The 23546-nt window shown below is 48.0% G+C and overlaps 1 protein-coding gene across 1 annotated transcript in view; it reads left to right on the forward strand.

The window, feature by feature from the left end:
* Positions 1 to 10020: 10020 nt before the first annotated feature.
* Positions 10021 to 23546, forward strand: part of CACNG2 (calcium voltage-gated channel auxiliary subunit gamma 2) — a 49501-nt gene continuing 35975 nt past the window's right edge. The window contains exon 1 of the mRNA XM_065665122.1: positions 10021 to 10231. Coding sequence (XP_065521194.1) covers positions 10021 to 10231 — 211 coding nt within the window. The remainder of the gene's footprint in view (positions 10232 to 23546) is intronic.

Raw genomic sequence — 23546 nt, forward strand, 5'->3', positions numbered from 1 at the left:
CTAACAGCACTCCTCTGTTTATGGCTGAGGTTTCCTTCCTGAGACCTGAGAGAGGATGCAGGGCAGAGATCAGAGCACGATTCCTCAGTACTGAACAGAAGCATTTTTATGTGTGCAGGGCTCGCTGTGAGCACACAGAGAGACCCAGTGGACCTGGGAGTGTAAATGCCACTGTGCTAGTGCAGACAGTTTCCTGCCTGCTGAACTGCAATGCGACCCTGAGCATCTGCAACCTGTGGACTGCTTCTTTCCAGTTTACCTGCTTGACTGCTAGGAGCTGTTTAAGATGACAGCTCAGGCATTTATCTATCCTTTTCTTCCCCCTCCTCTTGCCCTTTTCCTCACAGTGTACTCACAATGGAACAGGAGACATGAAAAAGCAGTGCTCAGATTCACAGGCACCTTCTTAATTCTACTGCCTCATGTAATAGACACCACCTTGCTTTGCTGCCTGAGTCGACCTCCCCCCTTCCCTTTGACCATTTCTTTTCTCTTCTGTTCTTTTCTCTGCCTTTTTTCATCTCCTCCTCTCTCTCTTCATTCAACTTTCTATCATTTAAAATTCTTACTATTCCCTGTAACCCCAGTCCCTTTCTCTGTTGTGTTCTAGACTCCTAGTTTACAGCCTCCCCTTGTTGTTGCAGCTTATTCCCTCCGCTTGCCCTGTTTCTTTGCTTCTGCTCTTTTTTATCTCTCCCCAGTCCCTCAGTCTCCTTCTGCCTGAGCCTGTCTGCCTGCTTTCCCTCACTCACTGTCTGTCTCTCTAGAATTGGGTTGTGAATTCTGTTGGCATCAGAGCGGGACAAACTGTAAAACCGAGGTTCCCGGAGGGCCAGGTTGTGATCATTTTATTTTTACAATGTCCTTGGATGTGTAAAGGTGTTTGTTTGAGGGGGAGGAGCAGTGCATGTGCTCCATGTGGGAGAGCAGAGTGCAGGCCAGAACGAATGAAGCTTATCACTAATATAGGTCAGTCACGGAGAAGAATCCCGGTGGTCTGTGAAGTAGAGAAGTGCTTTGTCTCTTCAGGCTGGCTACTGGAAAGGTGGCAACTGAGCCACCTTTTTCTGTTTATCCAACAGACGCAGGAAACCTGGAAAAGTGCCCTGTCCAGGAGTGCAGCAGTGGTGAGCATGGGAGGAGGATCAGCTCTGCGGAGGGGTCTGCTCATCTCCCAGCCACCCCCTTAACCCAGGGAGTAACCAGCCTGAGATTCCCTTCTGCTCTGAGCGGTCTTCTCTCATTCATATTCGTATGTCCTTGTTACACAGTGGGGAGCCCTGCTGCTTCCCCCTCTGTAACAAGGACGCTGGGAGCTCCCTGTGCCCGCTATCAGACTTGCTCATTGTGTCAAAGCAGACAACAGAGAAAAATAATTAGAGAAGCCCAAATGAGAACCATGCCCCCGCATCCTTGGAGGATGGGCTGGAGTGTTTGGCCAGCCTCTGCTGGGGTTGGTGCTGCCAAGCAGACCTACACAGCCAGCAGTGAGGTATCACCAAGGACCTGAGCCTGATCTGGTGGAGCTGCATGAGCCAAGTGTACTGCTGGAAACTGCTTTGCTCTGCAGTAGACTCCTCACTTCCCATATGATTCGCTACCATGTGAGTAAACTCTGCTTTCAGAACATTCCCAGCAATTTTCATAAGTGGTCAGTAGCTGCAGTGAATGAATGAAAGAATGAATGAATGAATGAATGAAAGTGGCAAATCCTGATGAGTGCAGCATTTGTCCTTGGAATTTTTGATTTCATTCCTACTAAGACTTTTGTTGTTACATGTGGTCAAAGTTGATCTGCTAAGGTGACATTCAGACAATGGAAAAGACATTCAGATTTTCTTAGGTATTTGGAGCTTCTGCATCTCTGCAAAATCAATGAGATGCTGAGTGCTCAGCACAGCTGAATTCAGGATAGTTCTTCGATGTCTAAACACAGGGTTAGAGCCCTAAATAGGTGTTTTGTTTTCTTTATTAAAATAGGCCTCTATTCTGAAAACGGAGAATATATCACCCCTCTACAATTTCTATCCATGGTACACTCTTCTGTGCCTCACCAGAATGTTCCAGTTTAGCATTTGATTGGCTTAATCTGATGTGTTTAACATACTTCCTCTATAGGAATTCACATTGGGAATCCTAAACCATTACAATGGCAACGTAAAACCAAATCGTAGGAGTTCACGTGATAGCCCTGTGGATACAATACACCAGCTTGCTTTCTCTGAAACACTGTCTAAAGCACATGTACATCTCATGGGATGTCTCCCTGCCTATGTGGGACTACAGAAAGAAACCCTTCTCACACTGAAATCCATAACCTGTTACTGACATCAGAGGGACCCGATGATTTTGGATTTTCTGAGATTGCCCACTCACTGAACTCCTGAACAGCTGTTGGGTTGCATACTTCTCTTCATTGTCCCTCTGAAAAGCCAGAAGGACTAAATAACCTATCCCAGAGACTGACCATTTTTCTTGGTTTTGTTAGGATGTTCCTTCAAGAGTCTCTTTTAACCCTGATTTATTACTGAGCATCAGACAAAGGTTCACTATTCCTCCCCTGACACCTAAACTATCTGACAGTGAAGAGCAAGGGATGTCCTGAAGAAGACAAAAGTGTGTACAGCTGGCTTGCAGAAGGGCTGCCTGAATCAGTACCATCACACCTAGGAGAGCAAATCTGCCCCAGACAGGAAACCCCAATGATACCTTTGCAGCTCTGAGGACCAGGTGGCAAAAGTTCATTCATGTTTGGGCTGGATTGTCGCTTTAAATGATGATACTGAACAGATGAGGCTGCAAAGGGTCTTCCCATCTGTCCCCATCTGTGCCCTTTACGCTGGAAGAAAGGCTTGGAATATCGATCAGCGTTGACACGAACCATCCTCACTGTAAGCCTCACCTTTCCCTCAGCATTTATCATTGCGCTGATGCTTCCAGGAAGATTCTGAAAACCTTCAGTTCAGAAAGAACCCCAAGACCTTTATTTTTCTTGCCTCATTCTTTGCAATTCTCTGATTGCTGCCATCTTCACATGAAACAGGCTTTCTGCTTCTTTAAGACCCAAACCACAGCTAATGCACATTTCCTCACAGGAGCTTCATATGATGAGGTTTTTAACTCGTGGGTTCTGAAGTTGACTAAGAGAAACCATCCTTTCCATGAGAGGCAGATCAGGAGTGACAGTCTACTTTAGTTACAGTCAGTGGATGAATAGACAAAGGCTTTATTGGAAGCAAGACAGTTATTTGTGTCCATATTTCATGCACAATAGGCAGTGAGGCCCACTGCTTCTTTAATCCAAGGGTCTGGAGACCCTTTCCCTGTGCCTTGACCCTAGAGCAGATTCTGATTACAAAACCTGTGCCATAACCTTTTCACTAACTTTTTGTTTACTGGATACTTCTAGGGTTGGACATAGGTGAATGTCAGTGGGAAGTACCTGTGCCTGGGTTTGGATATGAATGGGAAGAAAACAGCGTATTTCCATGAAGGATCCGGGAATACAGCAAAGGAGAAGGAATACCTGTATGCCTGTGAATAAGTTGGTCTCAGACTGGATTTCTATGGTGTGTTTATGGTACGTATGGTGTATGTGTGTATTTTCTGTGGTTTATGCAGGGGTAAGGGCATGTAGAGGTGTGTGTTTATTTATACACAGGATGGTCTAGCATGAAGGTAGCCTGGGACTATAGATAAGAGTGTAGAAAAATGTGTGTTCTGGGGTGGGAAAGTATGAGGGGCAGCATCTGAGGGAGGAGGATGGTGCCTTCAGTTGAGCAGAGTTATGCAAATACATGGCGATAGACGTGCTGGTGGGAGAGGGAATGTTCGCACAACTTATTTTCTCTCCTAGTCTTATTCAGTAAGTTTGTAGATATGTGTATGCACGTATCCTCACTGGGGATACTTTACCAAATACTGGAATACCAGCTAGAGCGACTTGTTAGCAGCCTGCCCTCTGTTAGAGCTAATGGGTTGCAGGCATTGATTTTTACTTTTTTCCCCTATTGATCAGGAGGCTGCTGTACACACAAACCTCAGCACAGCATGGAAAGAGAAAGGGAGGCAAACCAGTTCACATCCCAGCAATTCATCATGGTGGAAAATTCATCTTGGGACCCCCAGTTTTCTCCCACTATCTCTTTCAAATGAAGAAGGAAGCTTTTCCCTTTTGAAGAAATCAACACACAGGGCCGTGAGATGATAAGACTTTGTTTTTATTCCAACCGTCTTTGAGTAGCAAACGTTTCAAAGGTTACCATTGAATGGAAGAAAAAGGAGTCTTGCAGGAAGAGCACGGGAGTTGTAGCTTCAAGACTCAATCTGGAATAGATTTATTGGTTATCTATGGTTACCCAACTCATTCCTAAGAGCACCCAGATCCCACTAAAATCAGTGCAAATGCTTTGATTTTGGTGGGCTTTGCTACTAGATTCTGAACTTTTCAGTGCTTCAGTGCCTCTGTAAACAAATGCACTTTGTAAGGGTGTTATGAGGCTAAATGAGTTGTTTGCACAACATTTAGCTTGGAAGAGGATATAGGTCAGAAGCTGAGGGAATTACGTATTGCAGCTTTATAACCTCTTACTTGGTCCCTGCCAGAATTCCAGTCCTGTCTTAAACAGAGTTTTTTTAGGCACTCTCAGGGCAGCACCAGCGCCACTTTTGCATGGAAACCTACTAATTTTAATTATTAGACCTCTGTGCTCTGTATCTCTCTTCTTTCTTCCTTTCCAGTCACAGTGTTACACTAGAGATGACTCTTCTGTAGTATTCGAATATTTGATGTTTGAACTGCCTTTTATGTTGATCCTCAAGTTATATGAACCTGAAGAAAAGAGGACCACTGAGGCTATTTCCATCTGTATTTATCTCCCTATTTCTATCTCATTTAAATCTCTATTATCCCAACCTGCAATTCTCTGGCAAAACCCCACAAATCTTCTTTCCTTGGTTTACTAGTTTGTTAAATTGGCCTAAGAAAACCACCAGCATGAAGATATGATGTGAATAATGTTTCTTAAGTGCTTTGGGACCCTCAGCTTTGGATGCCAGTGATGACTGCTCTGCTCATCCCCTCTGCTTGTCTAACCATGCAGACTTTTTTTCAGCTTTCTCTTTTCATTCACTTTCTGCATCAGATCTCACTTCTGTCTTCTCTGCCCCATTGGCTTCCAGTTCTATAACCAGCACCCTAACCCCAATTCATTTTTCCTAACATCTCCTCTGCTGGTGCATCTGTCTATTAGCACCTCTGCTCTGCGTGCAAACACAGCTGCATCAACTCCATCTCTTTTACATCTCTTTACAGCAGCTCCTTCTGAGCTGGCCTCCCCAGGATGAGGATTCCTAGATACCGGTTTTCATACACTGTCACTGTCTGATTTTCTCTTATGTGCTAAACAGCTCCACTGCAGCTCTCAATCCACAAACACTCTTGTCAGCTCCATTACCATCCCATGGAGCTGCTTCCGACTTGGTGCCCTTCATCTCCCTTCCTGCATCTTTCCTGTGCCCCTATTTTTCCTACAGCACTGCCCCTTCTCTCCACAAATAGCAGCACTCTTGGTTTGCCGTTGGAAGCAGACTTCCTGTGGCTCCCTGTCTCATCAGCTTCTCATTTCAAGTAATTTAAAATGTAATTTAACATCTCTCTATTTCCTCCAGACTATTAATTTCTCTCTCCTTACTCTTCTATAGATGTCATTCTGTGTTGCACTATTCAGTAAGACTGTTGTAAAAACCTGCCACAGTGTTTTTATTCTGTATTCTTGTTTTGGATTATCATTTTTAATGGTTCTTTGTAGGAAAGATGAAATCTCAGCACAGCATCTAGCCACAGCACAAGCAGTCACACAGGACATTCCGGCATTTGCATTGCCTTTGTTCCATTCTTCTCCTGCGGCATTTAGAACTGTAGAGGGAATGTTGTGAGTGGCCTAAGAGTATATAAGTAGGGTAGCAGGAAGAGAATTATTTCTGGAAATTGGGAAGTGTGAGGCAGGAAGCTGTGTTCAGTCCTGATCCTGGGACGTGCTGAGCCCTCCTAGCTCTCACTACTCTCAGCCAGAGATTAAAGAACTCACCACCCTGCAAACCTGGCCTTCTTACACTGGCCATTTCTTTCTGGGGAGAGTGTGCCCCTCTCCTGTTGTCACTTGGAACCAAACTTGTCAAAGCTGCAGAAGTATGTAATAAAGATAACTGTTCTGAATTGGTTTGAGGGTCTCTATTTTGGCCTGGCTGCTGCATCATCCTTGGCCTGGCTGCATCATCCTTGGCATCTGCCTGGGTTCGTTAGATGTAAAAATACATAATCCTGACATTGCAGCGATATTTTTTTAGTTACAGGTGAAATCTGTAATTTCTCACAGTGCTGGGGTCCCCTGCAAGCCCAAATCCACAACCTGTGCAGTGACTGCTTGCTCCTCCTCCTCCTCTCACTAGACTCATACACCAACAGAAGAAAGCTCCTCAGTCCAGAGACGACTTCTGTCCAGGCAGCCACACGTGCAGTGACCCAAAGCAGCACTGCCATTTGTAACAGTGAAATAAACACTTAACCACATGGGCTACGCAGGGGAGCCCAAAGTGAAAACGCAAAGCACCACCCCTTGTTTCCCTCTCCTCCTTGAATGACCCCTGTGTGTAAGGATGGGATCCTGGGAGCTTTCAGAAGGCCTAAGATCTCTTTGCTTCCTCTAACTTCAGCCAGGTCACCCATGTGGCATTATTACAAGAGCTGTGCTACACATTTTTGAGAGTACCGAGTAACTGAGGAGCCCCCCTTCCTCGGACCTATGAGCTCCACACGTTGGTGCCTGGTGGGTTTGACTGCCGGAATAGCCAGCTGAAGTTTTTAACTCTTCAGAGTCTTCCAGACTCCTGGCCCAGCTTTTCTACCTTTGGAGAATCAGAAGACTTGAATACTGGGGTTAAGTTGGAGGCGAACAACCACCAATACAAAAAGAAAATAGCTTAGAGTCCCAATAATTATTTATTCCTCCCTTATACCTTCCCCCTTCAAAGCCCCTTCCTTCTTTCAGTGAGAATGTCTCAGAAGGGGAGAAGTCCTTGGTGATCTCTAGCTTCGCCAGCTAAGAGCCTTACAGAGCCTCCTCTTCAGCACAGGCTGTCCTTGTAAAGCCATAATCTCCCACCATCACAGGGGTGTTCTCTACATCTCTCTGCCTCTCAAAATCCTTTGAAGCAAGGACAATGGTTCAGAGCCTGTCCACAGCTACCATACTCCACACTCCTGCAGCAGGCTGCATCCTAAAAGTGCATTGGAGCCACATCCCCCTTGCCCATCACTCCACGAGTGCAGAAAGAGACTCCCAGCTCCTGTGGCAGAAGTCAAAGCCAGGAGTCTCCCAGGTGAGGCTGGGAACTCAGTGGTCTTAACCTGCACTGTCTCCTATCACCCCTCCTTTCATCCCTTTTCCTGCCTCCCCCAGGTCCTTTCCTGCGTGCTGATAGTGATCTGTGTATGGCTGATGCCAGACACCACAAGTGCTTGCTGCTAAACACCTCCAACTCAGTCTCAGCTACGCAGGCCCTCCAACTGGGTAAGATGATCAGTGGTCTGCAGGGCAGCCCATGTGCCCCTTTCCCCCCTCCTCCCCCCTGCTGCTGGCTATGGAGCCTTTCAATTCCAACAGTCCTGGGGCAACTGTCTTGAAAGGGCAGTCCCAGTCTGCACCCAGAGAGGGAGAAGGGAAGAGAGGTAGATGGAGTTATGAAACTGCAACGTGGCTGAAGCCCTCTGGCTAGTTCAACTTCCCAGCACCCGCTTCCCTCCGCCCTGCTCCCTGCACAGAACAGCAGTGAACCGACAGCAGCTCTTCTGGCCCCCTTTTCATTGAACAACGAATCCGATCAGAGAGAAACAAAATCGGCAGCATCAAGGATTAGATGATTCCTTTTCTTTATGGTTGTTGCATTAATGAGCAGCCACATGTATAGGACCAGGAGGTGACTAATGTAATTAACCTGGTGTAATGATACTGCTGAGGAAGAGAGAGAGGATTATGACATACTTAGATGTCAGTACCGCACAATTTTGTGTATGTTCCCGGTACTCTCAGGTTGTGTCTGACACAGGAAACTTCACCACTGATAGAACTCAGCCTACATCCATTCAGCTCATGCATCTTTCTGTGTAAAATGAGGATGTGAAATGGGGATTGCTTCCCTAGGTTTGAAGGGGAGGGAGGTATTCAGTTTTGGTGGTTTCTTTCCTTAACAGCATAATAGCAATAATAAAACTAAACCGTCCTTTCTGGTGAAGAATCTTCCCAAAATGTCTGCTTCTTGGAGCAGGGCTTGGGATTTCACGGAAAGCTGTAGACAAAGTCAGAGCGCGGGGATTCACACAACACTGGTCAGGGGGAGACAGAGGGACGGAAAACACCAAAACACAGCCAACTTGCAGCGAGCCCACGAAGAGTGAAGAGCAAGCATTTAAAACCCCACGACAGCAGCAATAATAGCAGCGACAAGCGCTTATTTTCTAAATTACCATTTCACCCATCTCCTGAGGACAGAAACGGCTGCCTGAAGTTTTGCGCTGGGGTGGCCGCGGTGTGCGGGTTTGCAGCTCTGAGCACGTACGGGAGGAAGGCTGAGCTGAGGGGGACAGAAAACCGAGAAGGACGGGGAGCCCCAGCTACGCCTGGGCCACCAACCCTTCCCGGGGCTGGCAGCGGCGGGTTGGGAGCCGGGAGCGGGGGGGGCTGCCCCCTTCGCCCCTCCCTGCCTGCTCCTTGCCTGCTGCCCGCGCAGAGCGGAGCGCAGCGCAGCGCAGCGCAGCGCAGCGGAGGAGGGCGGCTGCCGCCCGCGGATGCTGGGGCGCGGGCGGCGCGGGCAGGGCGGGCGGCGCGGGCAGGGGAGCTGTCCTTCAGCACCGCGGGCCGCCGAGCGCGCCTCCCGCACCACCGCCGCCGCCCGGGGAGCCGTCCTGCAGCACCGGGGCCCGGCAGCGCTCCTCCCGCACCGCCGCCGCCCGGGGAGCAGTCCTGCAGCACCGCCGCACGCCGCCGCCGAGCCGTCCAGCGCCGCGCCGCCGCCGCCGCCTTGACGCAGTAGCGGGGCCCGGGAGTCGCCGGGGGCCGCCGCGGGGCAAGGGGTGCCGCAGCCGCGCTCCGCGCCTGTACCCCCCCCCCCCCCCCCCGCTTCCCCCCCACCCCACGTCCGTGTCCTCGTCTTCCCACCGCCACCCGGAGCCCCACTCTGTCCTCGCCCACCTCCGCCGGGAGCGAGCGCCGCGGCTGTGCGGAAAAGCCATGGGAGGCAAGACCTCGGCACCTGTTCAGCTGAAATCAAGGGCTTACAGTATACTGGGCAGCCTGGCTTGGTGGTAGGAGCGAGCGAAAGGAAAGGAGAAGCAAGCAAGCGAAAGTGAGAGAGGATTGGAGCGACTGCCGCTGCCGGGAGAAAAAAAAATAATAAATAAAACCCCAAGGAAGATAACTGAGAAGGAAAAGGATTTTCATGGCGCAGGCTGCAGAGCTAAGCAAGAAGACTGAAGGTTGCATCTCTGCTCTTACAGTCTCTAACTGTCTAGGTCCAGATAATGAGAGATTGTGTTGAGGATGCTGCTGCTGCTCCCCTGTTCACTGTGGAAGCCATCTCCAAATTAGCCATTACATATGGAAACTGGAGACCAGAATTTTAGAAAAAGGGATTAAGGCGTCTCATTTTGGGGGGGGTTCTCTCTTTATTTGTTTGCTTTTTCTTGGTTCTTTTATCTCTTCTTTTTTTTTTTTTTTTTCTTTTTTCCTTTTTCCTTTTTTTCTATTTCAACCAGAACGTTTCCGATTTAAAAGGCAAGCCTCTTCCCGTGTGGTCTTTCTAATTTACACTCTTTTCCGTGGGCTTTCTTACCTCCCTTTTTTGATATCTATCTCTCTATATATACCCATTATATTATTAGTCGGAATTATTATTCATTTATTTTATTAAACACACACACCCCAAGAATCAGAAGGCGGTTGGGTATTTGTATAATGAAGAATTATGGGGCTCTTTGACAGAGGTGTTCAGATGCTTTTAACCACCGTTGGTGCTTTCGCTGCCTTCAGCCTGATGACCATAGCTGTGGGGACCGACTACTGGCTTTACTCCAGAGGGGTTTGCAAGACTAAAACTGTCAGTGAGAACGAAACCAGCAAAAAGAACGAGGAAGTCATGACCCATTCTGGATTATGGAGAACCTGCTGCCTGGAAGGTATTTGATTCTGGATCTCCACCACCCCCTCCTTTCCTCTCCCACCAACCCATGTTCCCCCCCCACCCCCCCCCCCCCCTTCCAAATAAATCCCTCCACATTCCACCATTTTCTCACTTCATTCCTTTCACCACGGATTGAGAGCGGTGGGCTCGGTTACTCAGGGCACAGAGGCAAGAAGACAGGCAAAACATTCTCTGTTCCGTTCCCTTCTCCCTTCCTCTCCCCCACATTCCACCCCCACCCCTCCCTGCAAAAAATCCACTTCCCCTCTCAAACTGGGATAACGCGCGTGTTACAAAAACACCGAGAGACCCAACTGTGTGGTCTGCCTGTCTTCAGCTTGTTTGTACTGCCCGGCAAAGCAATGCCAAAATGCTGTATTATTGCTGTGCTCCGGCTGTAACCACACAGTGAAGTAATTCGCAAACGGCTTATTTGCAAAGACAAGACTGGGAGCGAGGGGTGGTGCGGGGAGGGGGTGACTGCAAAGCACTTTGGATGCAATTATCAGTTCACTTTAGGAGGGGGGGAAGAGAGAAGAGGAAGCAGCCCTGTTAGTCCCAGTATGCCTCATCTAACGATTCCAGTTGTCTTGAGCAGAGTTCAGAGCATTTCGTAATGTCTGTTGAGCAGCCACATCTCACTGGGCTGGGTGCAGAGGGGTCTAGTGGCTGATCGCTTTGGGACTGGAATTTTTCCTGGGTTTGTTTGTTGTTTGGGGGCGGTGGGTTTTTGTTTGGGGCTGTTGTTTTGGGTTATGGGGGAGGATTTGTAAGGTTTGTGGTAAAGGCTAAAAATAAACAAGCCTCTGAATGGAAAAAATCCAGCCTAAGTCTGATGTGGTGAAACTGAACAGCAACTCGGTGACATGTCTGATGGCAGAAGAGACACCGCCGCAGCCAACTTCTCGAATCAGACGTTCCTAAGGGAGAGGGAAGGAAAAGAGGGGGCCAGGGATTCGCTTTTAAATATGTGTTGCTCAGTACCGCTATTGGTGCATGTGTGGGCTGGGGAGGTGGTCTTCAGCCTGTGCTGGATGGAGAGGGGCAACTGATGTAAATGCGTGGCTTATGTTGCACACGTAGCGAGGAGGAGAGATGTGAGAGTGCAGGAGCGCACATTACAACCCATTGTAAAAGCCCTATTTATGAATTAGCTCCCAGCCGAAGGGTGGGCTCCCGGGGCTTTGTGGGCATCCAGGGATAACGCCTGGATCTGGTGGTATCCACCGGAGCTGGGTGTGCCTGGAGCTCCCCGGCGGGAGACAACAGGGAGCGGGTACTGCAGGACTGATTCTCTCAGACCGGCGCTGGGAGATGGGAAGGCAGTGGAGGGGGGGGATAAACTATGCATGTCCTGATGTCTCTCACCAAAGCAAGCTAAAGCTGCTGTTTGGAAATGGTTGTGTCCGGGAAGAAGCGCGAATTTCCCCCCCCGTTCTTGGTGCAAACGTTTGAGTGATGGCTGGACATGTTTTGAATAGCTAAGTGACTTCATTGAGCGATGGTCTATTTGACGCATACTGCATTTAGTGCCCTTTGTCAACCCAAACTGCTGCCTTTTAACATATCCTGCAGAGGAGCTCTATGCTGAATACTATATGCTGTCTCCACGCCAGAAAATCAATAGCAGTAAATTAATGGGGGATGTTTTAAACACACGCGCTTGCACACACGCACACATTTCCTCCTAATAGATAGAGGTATATAGCAATAAAAAAAGAAAAGCTTTTCAAATAGCTATTCATTAGAACCAGGGAAGGAGACGTCTCCTTAATTAAAAATTAATGAGAGAGGGAAGAGAAAAAATAAATAAATAAAGGAAGCTTAAATGCAAAGCCATGTGGGGAAGGGAGGCTGCGGGGAAGAACTCCCTTCCTGAGCCGTGTCCCCAGGCTGGAGGGTGGGGGGAGGCTTGGGATGGAGAGAGAAGATATGAGGACCCTGACTGGGAAAGGCAGTGAATTCGGATCATGTCTATCTGCCCACAGGGCCATACCCAGAGGGACGAGGTCCAAGGGGGAGGAGGAAGGGGCGGGTGAGGTTTGTCAGATTGGAGGAGTTCAGGGTTCCTGCTCCTTTACATCTGACAAGACCCCACAGGCACTATGGAGAAGTGGCTTGCATGGCAAAGGAATGTGCCAGGATGCTTCCAATTAAAAGCCTCAAAGTGCCCCTAGCCCAGGCCCTCTGTCCTCCCTGTTGATGCTCTCCAGCAGGCTCAAACTGCAGCCCTGCACAAGGGGGTGAAATGCAGCCTGAGCACAAGGTGCATGACCCTGGCAGGGTATTCCCTCTTGCCCCAGTTGTGTGAGGGTTGGGCTGGCTGTTTCCCTCAACCCCTGGGTGCTGGGCAGAAGCAGCAAGTGGGGTAGGAGGGTACAATGCACCACACAGGAGCTGAGCCCAGCTCCGAGTCCTGAAGCAACCTGAAGGCACAGGTTGCACCAACACTTGGATAAAGGCTCGGTAGCAAGAACATGTCAGCAGAAGGCAAAACCAGCCCTGTGGCCACATGCTAACAGGTCCTGGGCATGGGTTTGCTTCTTGGGGTGGCACTTCACGGGTCTGGCACCACTGCTGCCAGGATGCTTCTGCCTGTATTCCCACAGCCCCACAGCCCGCATGGGCTGCTGGCTGGCACTGCCTTGCTCACAGGACAGCACAGCAAGAGATCCCCACCAGCTCCTGGATGGCAGACCTCTTACTGTCATGTCTTAACCTTAAAGGGGGTTATTGTCTTTCTCAGCAGGAGGAATCAGAAAGGTGTCCCTGACTGACTCACTCTCCCTGGTGAAAGCTGCCGGCTGGTGAGCAGGAGGGAGAAGGGAGCAGCAAAGGATCCTTTCCCCCGTGATTCCGAGGTTGGGCAGATTTGTGGAGGGAAGAGCTTGGTTCCGGCAGGCTGCAGAAAGGGCAAACCCCTTGGACTGTGCTCACACCCTGCCCACGGTATGGCACAAAGGCTGTGGGACAGACACACTGCTGCTGCCTGGGGCAGGTGTCAGGACAGGTCTATAGGGTGAGGGGAGGTAGCGATGAGGAGGCCAGGAGGCTTTGTAGCAAGAAAATAATCAAAGGAGCCCAAACTTCTTCCTGCAACTGGTAGGAAACCTCTGACGAGGCTGTCTCAGTTTCTGGGGATGAAGGGGAATGCTGGCATTAGTCAAGACTGTAGGATGTCGGAGATGGTGGACTCCTTGTGTTGAAAATACTGTGCTAAACTGTCTTTTTTCCTTTTGGCCAAGATACCCCGTAGCCAAAATGGACATGGAGCCTCAGTCCAGGCTGTTCACGCACATATGCTGCGGTCAGAATTGCGAGTTCCTCCTGGAGAATTTGGTCCCCGGGCTTTCAATTTCTGGGTCCCCCTCTCTTCAGTCATTCTGTTCCCCACAGCGGACTTTCAGTCAGCATTCGCAGATCTTGGTGTTGCTCCAAAGAAGAGTATCATTTGGGATCTTCCTACTTGATAGGTATTTCTTTCGCCCCCTTTCTTGTGTCCTATTGTGAGCCCCTGCTCTGCGGTGGGGCTAAAGCAGAGTGGTGGTGTTGGTTCACATTACTGCAGGTCACACTTCCGATTTTTTTCCTCATCTTCCTTTCTCAAATTTTGGGGTTGCCCAGATGTGTCCCAGGGCCATTAAAAAATATTTGCCCTTCAAGAAAAATGGCCTTTCTCAGCCCTTTAAGTGCATAGGCACAAAACACACACGTGCACCGAGCAATTGAGATCTGCAAGCTCATGCCAGACATGGATACTGCACCTCTTACAACTTTGAAATGGCTGCAGATCTTCCAGCCTAAATCCTTCTTGGCATTGGGTGCTTTAAAACAGCTTTTTATTATGAGTGATGCCTTGTCTAATTCTTTCATTAGCTCCTGTAGATCTCCTATAGGATCTCAAAAAAGTGAGCGACGATGCCTTATCAGGGTCTTACGAAGCAAGCAAATGAAATGTATTTTATATCTGCAGGTTATTGGTTTTGTCATGTTGTCATTATTACTAGGAAAGGGATAGGTCTGGGAGGCTTTTATACTGAGAAGGAGGGAGAGAAGAGTCCAGGGCAGGCAGGCATGAGTGATGTGCATGGGGTTAGACATCCCTGTAGATCTGACTGGTGTGAAGGCAAGTAATTGAATGGATGTTGGTGGAGAAAATAATTCCTGCCTAGAGACCCTTCCCAAGGAAAATTAATGAGCTGATCTGTTCCCTTTCCAGCTTGTTATATCTGAACAGCACAGAAGAGTTAAGTGCAGTTTCAGTGTTTGCAAAAACGAAGAGCTGACAGCACAGCGAGGCAGAGCACAGGCAGTGGACAAGCTTCTGCCAGACAATTCTGGTGCTGTGTTGCTTCCTCGTGCTGCCTTCTCCCACTGATGTTCACTCCTAGGCCACCTCTTTTCTTTTCCACCCATCTTATGAGTGGGTTTTTTCCTTATATTCCTCTTACCTTTCCCAACTTCTTTTCTTTTTCCCTTCTTTCCTGTCAGCATCCCTAGTTTTGCGTTGCAGAATTCCTTGCCGTCCTACTTCCAAGGATCCACACATCATCCGGGATCCTTCCCCCTGACTTTTGCTGTTCTGATCCAGGGACTTTTCTGAACACACAGTGAACAGAGCAGCAGATTATTAAATCAGGGTCTTCGTGGTTCAGGAGCAGGAGCAGCCTAGCACAGCCCTGAGATGCAGCAGGAGGCAATGGCCCAGCACAGAGCTGATTGCTGCTGGCATTGCATCTGCCGGGAAGGAGGAGGATGCAGAGGTGGACAGGCCTTGGCTTGGGTGAAGAGGAAGACAAAGGATTTTAAAAAGTGGGGTGGCAGATGGTGGGGAGAATTACTCAGGATCCCAGACTCGGTTGGGTTTGATTCTCCTCTCAGCTTAAATTCACACCTGACTGTACCGAGAAGGCAGGGATGAAAGGGGCTGAGACCTGCAAGCTCAGTTCTTTTGTAAGATTTTAAACAAGGAAATGCTGTTCCTCACCATTGAATCACTGGAACTGACTTTTAAATTGCTTTTAAATGATGAACTTTCCTACCGACAGAGAAAGAGGAATGGGTTAATATTGTCCTGAAATGCACCAGAAATTGCCTTGCTGAAGAGAGTGAGAGCAAAATGCAGTGGGAGGGACATGGAGATGCAGTGTGGCAGCAGTAATGTATAAAGAAATTACACAGAGATAGAACAAATGTCTCTTTGCCAGTGAGACCAGGAGCTATTCCTATCTAGCGTTTCCCTTTTAACCCATTCTTCTTCCCATGCAGCCTCCTGAGCCCCCACCTCACTTTGCTGCGGTTTGGTACAATCTAAGCAAGAGTTTTGGGGGAGGAGGACCGCTGAGGTTTGGCAGCAGAATCTCCATATTGATTTCATTTAAAAGCAGGAGTGAGGAGGTTGCCGGGGGGAGCAGGGAACATTTCAGGCTCTCAGATGGCTCTCTGCCCCCTGCCCCTGTTTGAAGAGCAGATTCCCAATCAAGCATACCCGGTTTATCCCAGGGGGGAGCCCTCGCTGCTCCATTCTGCGCTGCTTCTCCCTTCCATATTGCACTCGTTGTCAAGGGATGTGCTGCTGTCTTTCATGGACACCAAACCTTCGCCCTTGCAGGGGGCTCTTGGGGACCGAAGGGGACTTCTGCCGGGGGAATGGGTTAGCAGCAGGGCTCTTGTTCTGCCTCCTCCCCCTGCAGCCCCCATCCCAGGGCAACAGCTACCCAGCATGGGAAGCACAGAGCGCAGAACAGGTCAGGCATACGTAGAATGTATTGTAAATACAATACACTTAAAAGTTATTTCTCCCTTGCCTCTATGACCCCAGCTTTATTCTCGCCCTCCATCTTTGACTCATTCTATCCATCTCCATTTTAATTTGCTCTGGTTTCCCTCCCCTGTTTTTCCTCTTTATTTTTCTCTTTCATCTTCACGTCTCTTCTGTGCTTTCTCTCAAAAGCAGCTTCGCCTTCATTATTTCGCCCTGTTTCTCTTCAAGTTCTCTGAGGCCCATCCCCCTTGCTTTTTCCTCTGTTACATTATCTCGTCCTTGCTCTCCTCTGTCCCCTTTGCTCCTGCCGTCTCATCTCTCTCTGTCCTCTTTCCTCTTTGCTGTTATTTCCCCTCGCCTTTCCCCCATCTCACATACAGTCATCCCCAGCTGAAGGACCCCATTCTTTTGGAGCTGTGCTCCCTCTACACTCTAAAGCAGCTCTTTTCTGACCCCTCTCCATCTCTCCCCCTCCTCCTTTCTCTGGCCAGTATTCCCCTTCTTCGAAGCAGTGTATAACACCAGTTGCTGTTGCTGTCTTCTCTTGTCCCCAGGGCAGCCTGGTTACCTCTGAGGGGAGTGAGACCCAAGCCCCTCCTTCTGCTCCCCTCATTGCTCATTGCCTGTGGTCAAGCCAACATCACTCCACTTCGCTGCCTCCAACCTCCCGTGGCCGGAGGGCTCACTGGCAGCTCAGCTGATGAGCTGGCTCATCTGCATGCAGCCAGCAACTGGGCTGGAAGGAGCTCATAGCAGTCCTAAATACCCTCCCCGGCAACCCTCAGCCATGGATCAGGCCAGGATCCAAACGTAAAATCAGGGTCTCTGTAGCCATAACCCTGGGGCAGTTGTTGTGCACTACAGCGAAGGATTTCTGGTTGTCAGGAAGAAGTGTCTCAGCAAGCAGTCATCCTTTTCAAGCTGCTTACAGGGGGATGATTTTCTCAGGGATGCCCAAGGGAGTGAGGGGAAGGGGTTGGGGTCTCCAGGCTCAATGGATCTTGATGATCAGCTGAATGAACTGCAGTGAGTCAAGCCAGCGGGCGATGCTGGCTGGTGGGAAAAGGGGGTTGTGGCCCATAGAGGGCTCTACATGAACCATGGCAGCTCACTGAATGCCGGAAACAGACATACTGCTGTTAGTGTCCCCGTGCAGCCCATGGCTGCAGACAGAAAACTCACCACTAGCAAGTCCCCAGGCATAAGGAATAGAGCAGGATGGATAGCAGAGAGTGCAGGAGCAAGGGCCATCCAAGGGAGAGGGTTGCAAAGTCAGAAGAGGGTTCATAAAAGGGGGAGAGGGACAAGGAGGAGGAGGAAAGACAGTGAGCATGAAGGCAGCCCTGAAAGATTGGACGTGTTTGCCTGGAAAAGGAGGTGAATGAGAGGGGAAGCAGTTGGATTGTATTGAATAATGAATGGGCTAGAGAAGATGGATCAGTAGCTCTTGATTTCCCCATTTTGTAACACACAGACAAGAGGACCTGATGTGAGTCACCGGAGACCCAGTTAAAGCGTTCTCATCTGATGCGTATCAGAGCTGTGGAGCTCATTGCCACTGGAGCTCCCGTGGCCAAGATTTTAGCAACATTTAGCAAGCAAGTGGGCATTTACAACCGAGTTCACGAAACTTAAGCGTCCTTCTAATGGATGTGAACAGCATTTTGGGTGTTTTGTAATTCAGCAATTAAGGCAGTCGCCATAAAAACGAGGATAACATTTCACAAGGGCAGTCTATCCCCTATCCGACTGCCATGTGGTTCTTGCCTCTTCCCTGAAACATTTGTCAGGGATTAAACAGGGCTCAGATTTACTTAGTCTGGCATTTATTTTGTTTCTAGATGCTATGGTATGCAGCTGCAGTATAAGGTGCAAACTAGGCCTGCGTTTCTGCTGGTGTCAATGACTGCCCTAATTTGACAAATTAACAGTCAGTTTAGGTAGTTCTATCATATTTTTCTAGGAAGGATCTGGGATAGAGAGCAATTAAGAGCATATGGAATTAAGTGGAGTCCTTTTTCTTCACACCCCAGGGTATAAAGCAAGTAGTTAGCAATGAAGGTGCTATATATGTGCGAAGAATTATTATTGTTGAAGTCCCTGCTTCCCAGAAAGCAATAGGCTTTGGGTCTCTTTGATGCTATCATGACTAAATTAGAAACGAGGTTGTCTCTTTTCTCTTGTATCTGTGTAAATGATTACTGAACTGGCATCTGATGACGTACAATACCGTAGTGTTTCTATGCACAAGAGATGTGAAGGCCCCATTCTCCCCTCATCTGCGCTGATGCAACCTCACTGACTCGGATGGAGCCACAGTACATATGCTGTCCACGCAGGCAAGGGGAGAATGAGGCTGAGGATGGTCTGTGCATGCTTTAAACACCACGACCCCAAGGTCACTGCATGTCCCCACGTTGCCAGTGCCATACCCAACAAACCAGGGGCTAAATCCAGTTCCAGTGTGAACGGGTGCAACAGCCTCAAAGTTAATGAGATTCTGCACTTGCTTATGCCAGCTGCCCACCCAGTCCAGCAGTTCCTTTTTTATTTCCATTGCCATCCTCTTTCACCTTCATTAGAAAAATTCAACCTGGCTGCCCTCCCTGTGGGGCAAAAATCCTCTTATGGACTCCTCACCTTGGATTCATGAGCAGCAGAGGTGACCATGAACCCCCTGGCGTTCACCTTCCCCCTTTGCCTCTTTCTGTGTTTCTATCTTTCACTGAATCTCTTTCATTTACTGACAGCTTCCTGTCTCCCAGCCCCCTTTATCCTCTTTGTGTTACAGAAAAGCTCTCCCACAAAATTCCAAACTGCACAGTCAGAGTTTTCATACCAAGCCCTTCAGGATAGCTGAAATCCACTGCTGTTCTATGGCACAGGCTGCTGAAGTTTTTGTACTAGCTTCCTATCAAATCTGTAACTCCCCAGAGAAGTATATGGACTTTATCCTGCACTTCTTCTTCCCCCAGAGCAAATAGTCCTACCTGCTAGCTGCAAAACCCAGAAAATGATGGTATACAAAAACCTGAGGATTCAACGCCATCCTATCCATGAGTAGGAATCTTTCTCATGTGTGTTTTTGCTAGAAGCAAACAACTATAAATTTCTGATTTAGCTTGTTGTATAAAGTATACATTCTGTCAAATAAAGAACAACACTATCCACCTCCGTCCCCTGGATTTTCTATTCCTTTCTGATTTTTCTCTTCCTATTTCTCAGTTTTCATTCTCCCCCTGAACATGATATTCTTTTTTAGTGTCTGTTTTATTTTTCTCCACCCACTGCTTCATAACTACATTTCATTCTTAAATTTGCAGTCGCTCAGGGAATTTCTGTTTCTTCAGGTCTTGTTTATACCAGCAGTGTAGCTGCAGTGTGATGGATCACGTTTGAACACTGAATATCTCTCTGAATACAGTCATGTTCATTCAGTTTCCCTCTGCCAACCAAACTACTTTTGATCCAAACCTGTTTGTTGACTCCTGCAGTCTAATTGTGACCTGCCCATTGTAACCAGTAAATTTCTGAGACCCTGTTCCTGAAGCTTTATTTCCTTCTGAAGATGTTGTTTAATACTTTTATTTTTTAGTTTCTTTTCTTTTTTCTTTCTTGGTTTCAGTTTTTCTTCATTCTCTCTATCATGCCCCTTCAGAATTCATTGTTTCTTCTTTTCTTCTCTTTTTCTCCATGTTATCTCTCATGTCTGCCATTTTCTTCCCCAGCTCTCACCCATGGTGACATTATTCCCTTCCCTTCACATTTCTAGACTGTAGTCCTCCTGGGTAGGAACCATTCTCATTAATCCCAGGCCATTCAGCCTTTATGGAGAGGTTGTGGAAAAGGACTGACAACTAAGTGCGTTTTCACGTGCATATGTGCACACATGCACATGTGTATCTGCTTTCAGATACGGTTGGTACGAAAGCTTGGTGGTTGAAATGAAGTGTCCTGGACCTGATTTTTGCCTTTCAGCCAGCCATAAGGAGACATTTCCGGATGCAGTTGCCCCGCAGAATTGCCTTCAGAGTACAGGATCTCAAGGGATCAATCACCAAGAGTTTCTGCTGCTTCCTTTTAGAGTCAAGCATTGCCCTTTTCCTTAGACTGAGGGTCAGGGGTTTTTGAAGGGCAGTGGCAGAATCACGAAAGAAGACATTTTTCTCTTGCTCATTTTTAAGTGAGGGAGTGAATGAACTGTGATAAATATTTTTCTGTATATAGCTAGAGCTGTCTCAAAGAAGTGGCAGAGGAAACAGATGGCAGAGGCCCTTTATAGGCAGCTGCTGTTGTCTCTTAAGGTGTCACCATCAGAAGAAAAGTGATTGTAATTGGGGAGCTTCAAGATCAGTAATGCCTGAAAGGACTAGAGTAGAAAAGAATGTCATCCTGCATGAAGGTTGGGGAAGGAGACAGAAATCAAATATTCAGAGACCAAGGAATGGTGCTTGAGAGTTGAAATAAAGTACAGGGAATAAGCTGAAGCAACTATGAAGTTTTACTGAATGACAATGACAGCGGGATGGATGGTTTCCCTGTGTTTGGGAGTTCATACTTGCCTACAGACAGCAGGAACATTGTAGGTAGGGTGAAGAGCTGGTTTAGAGTATTTTGGGGACAGCAAGAGAGGCTGGTGTCCAGCAGAAACAACTGAAAGACATAGCTCTCCAATGCAGTGTGGAAATGCAGCTGGGAGAGAGGAAAGGTCCAGGAATATCTGTCTCCAGGCTCTTATCTTCTCCAACTTGCTTCTGAGCAGCATTGCAGTGCGAGTTTTTGGGATGTCAGGGCGGGGGGGGTGCTACAGTTGGTGTAGAAGCCTCTGTCCCAGATATTCCTCAGATAATTTGCCTGCCTGGAGCCCTACCATCTCAGTGCATGCAGCAGAAAAAAGAAATTGTAAGTTGACCTGTAAAATAACAGAAGTGGAGACACACAGCTGCTCCCTCAAGATATAATCAGAGCTAGGCTCCTTCCTATCTTCCAGGCTGGAAGGGATTGCACAGTGGGCTAGACCCCTAAGTATGCCAGTCATGGAGTTGTTTAAGTCTCTCCTGCTCCATTTGTGCCTCCAAAAGTAGGAGCCATGTGTTCCTTTCAAGGAAGAGAACATACATAGGAAAGTTCAACAGGAGGTGTGGGAGGACACCAGGGAGGATGACAGGATCTATCATGAAACAGAAGGGTTTGGGGTAACAGAGAAGCTGGGATCAGACTTGGTATTGGAGATTAATTGGAGCTGAAAGCTGCACCACATCTTCTAGCTGAGACACCTCCATTGCAGCTGTACTCAATAGTCTTGAAGGAAATAACAGTTAAGAGTAGAGCAGTGCAGCTGTTTTGCTGTTGGTAAAGGGAGCAAGAGAGAAACTAATATGTCTACCCTGCCAAGTGAACTGCAATGCAAACAGCAGCGCAGCACGCAGGAAAAGCATGGACTGACCATTTTCCTAAATTTCAGGTGGTGCCTAATCATTGCACCACTTTTCCCCAATCATCGCTCCACTCTTCCCCTCTTCAGTCATCGCTTTGTCCGTGTGTCCACAAGAAAGCATAACTGAGAAAGGCCAAGAACGGCTTTCCAGGAATTAATTCCACGGGCTGTCTAAGATCACAGGAGAAAGGTGTTTTTTCTGTGTGCTGCATTATTACAGCTTGGCTCACATTTGCAGGAACAGCGAGGGGGAAAGCACTCAGAGCAGAGGAAGACCGTGAGAAAGAGCACTGTGGGGATGTACAGGCACCAGGGCCAAGGAGAATTTATACTTTCCTGCAGAAACCGAAGGGATGGGTTGTTTATGGAAGTATACTGACTCAGCTGTGGAGGAAAGCATCTCTGCATGCTGGAAACGGAGGGATGTTTGGGGCTGGAAGTGTCTGTGGCAGCTGGGAAGCACAGCTGGCCAGAGGGAAACACAAGGCAAGAGAAGACCCAAAACAAAGGAAAGCTGGGAAAATGAAGAATCAAAAGAGTCTGAGTATTAATTTTTTGTCCCAGCTTGGTGATGCCAAGAAATTTATCTATGCAAGCAACTCAAGGCAGACATGGCTACCTCTTACAGTGAGGCTCTCTGCTGGTCTCACAGATTGTAAACACATGCATTTGTCCTTCTTCTGGAGGCCTGGAGTGCAGCTTTCATAGTAAAGAACCCATGGTTTGGCCAGGTGATCAGGGGAACCAAAACTTAATGCTCCTATTCGGCTGCTGCTTTTTGCAGAGGGTTTCTGAGTATTTCACCTTTTATTGCCATGGTGCCACTACGACTGCACCAAAATGCTTCACGAAGGGTGGAAACACCTTTATGCTAGACGTCGCGCATACACAAAAGGTGTTGTCCCTACATCAAAGAAGTGACAATCTAAGATGACAAATGACATATGAAGGGCAGCAAAGCAGAAGACAGCAAACGTGTAGAACTTGTTTCTGCATTGTTGCTTTTGACATCAGTAAGAGTGTATTACACCTGGAACTGACTTCATCTCCTTCTCCAGGCAGAGCAGAATGCAGAACAGGGCACATCTGCCCAGCACCAGGCAGTGCCAGAAGGAGATACCCGAATATCTCTAAGCAAGCTAGCTTAAATATCTCAAGCTCTAATGGCTACTCAAGCATGGTGCTCTGCACTGGCAAATTAGCAGTGTGTCTGGGAGCTGTCAGGATGCAGCACTTAGTCAGGTGTGCTGGTTCCAAGACCCATGCAAGGTCACATTACATTGTGCCATGAAGCCTCTCTCTGCTCTCAATCCAAATCTAATTCCTGTATTCCCCTATGAGCATGCCTACGTGGTTGGAGGGGTTCTTCCCCATGCTTGCTAACCACAGGTGGTCTGAAAGGAAAGAATGATCACACCTCATTCTGTTCCTGTGGGAGGGGTACTGTATTATTTGGGGTTCTGAAAGGAAGCTTGGTTCCAAACATATCTCCAAGTGCTTGAGAAATCTGGAGCCCGGAGATGCTATCACAACTGGATTTCTCCTTTGCGGTTTTAGCAACCAGGGCTGAAGGACACAGAAACAAATCTCCATGTGACCTGCAGATCCTGTCCTTTCACATGAGGGCTGAAGCATGCTGAAGAGGCAATGCTGGAATGCTTTTGCCCATGTGATATCTGCCCTGAGCATACACGGACACTTCCTTTTCTAGGGTTGTCACTTACCAGTGAAAATTCGTTGGATTCATGACAAAACTGCAGGATTTACCAGCGAAAAAAAAATAGTTTGTTCTTAAAATAAATAAAATCTGATCTGGAGGTGGCAATTTACTCAGACACCCAAGAGATCACTTATTTTGAGTATCTTGTTTAATTCTCACTGAGACTGCTAGTTTTCTGTCATTCTTGATCTTAGTTTACTCAGGAAAAGGTGTAATATGCTATATGGCTTCTTCCCCACAATAAAAACAAAGGAAAGGACTCAAGGAGATGAAGGCTCCATGGCCATCACTTCACTGAGCTGCACCACAGCAGGGACAGAGGTTGAACCCACATCCAAACAAATTCTTCAGACCTGTATGTAGCCCTGCTCTGCTTTGGAACCCAGTGA

Source organism: Lathamus discolor, chromosome 1, assembly GCF_037157495.1.
Source record: "Lathamus discolor isolate bLatDis1 chromosome 1, bLatDis1.hap1, whole genome shotgun sequence".
Lineage (NCBI taxonomy): Eukaryota > Metazoa > Chordata > Aves > Psittaciformes > Psittacidae > Lathamus > Lathamus discolor.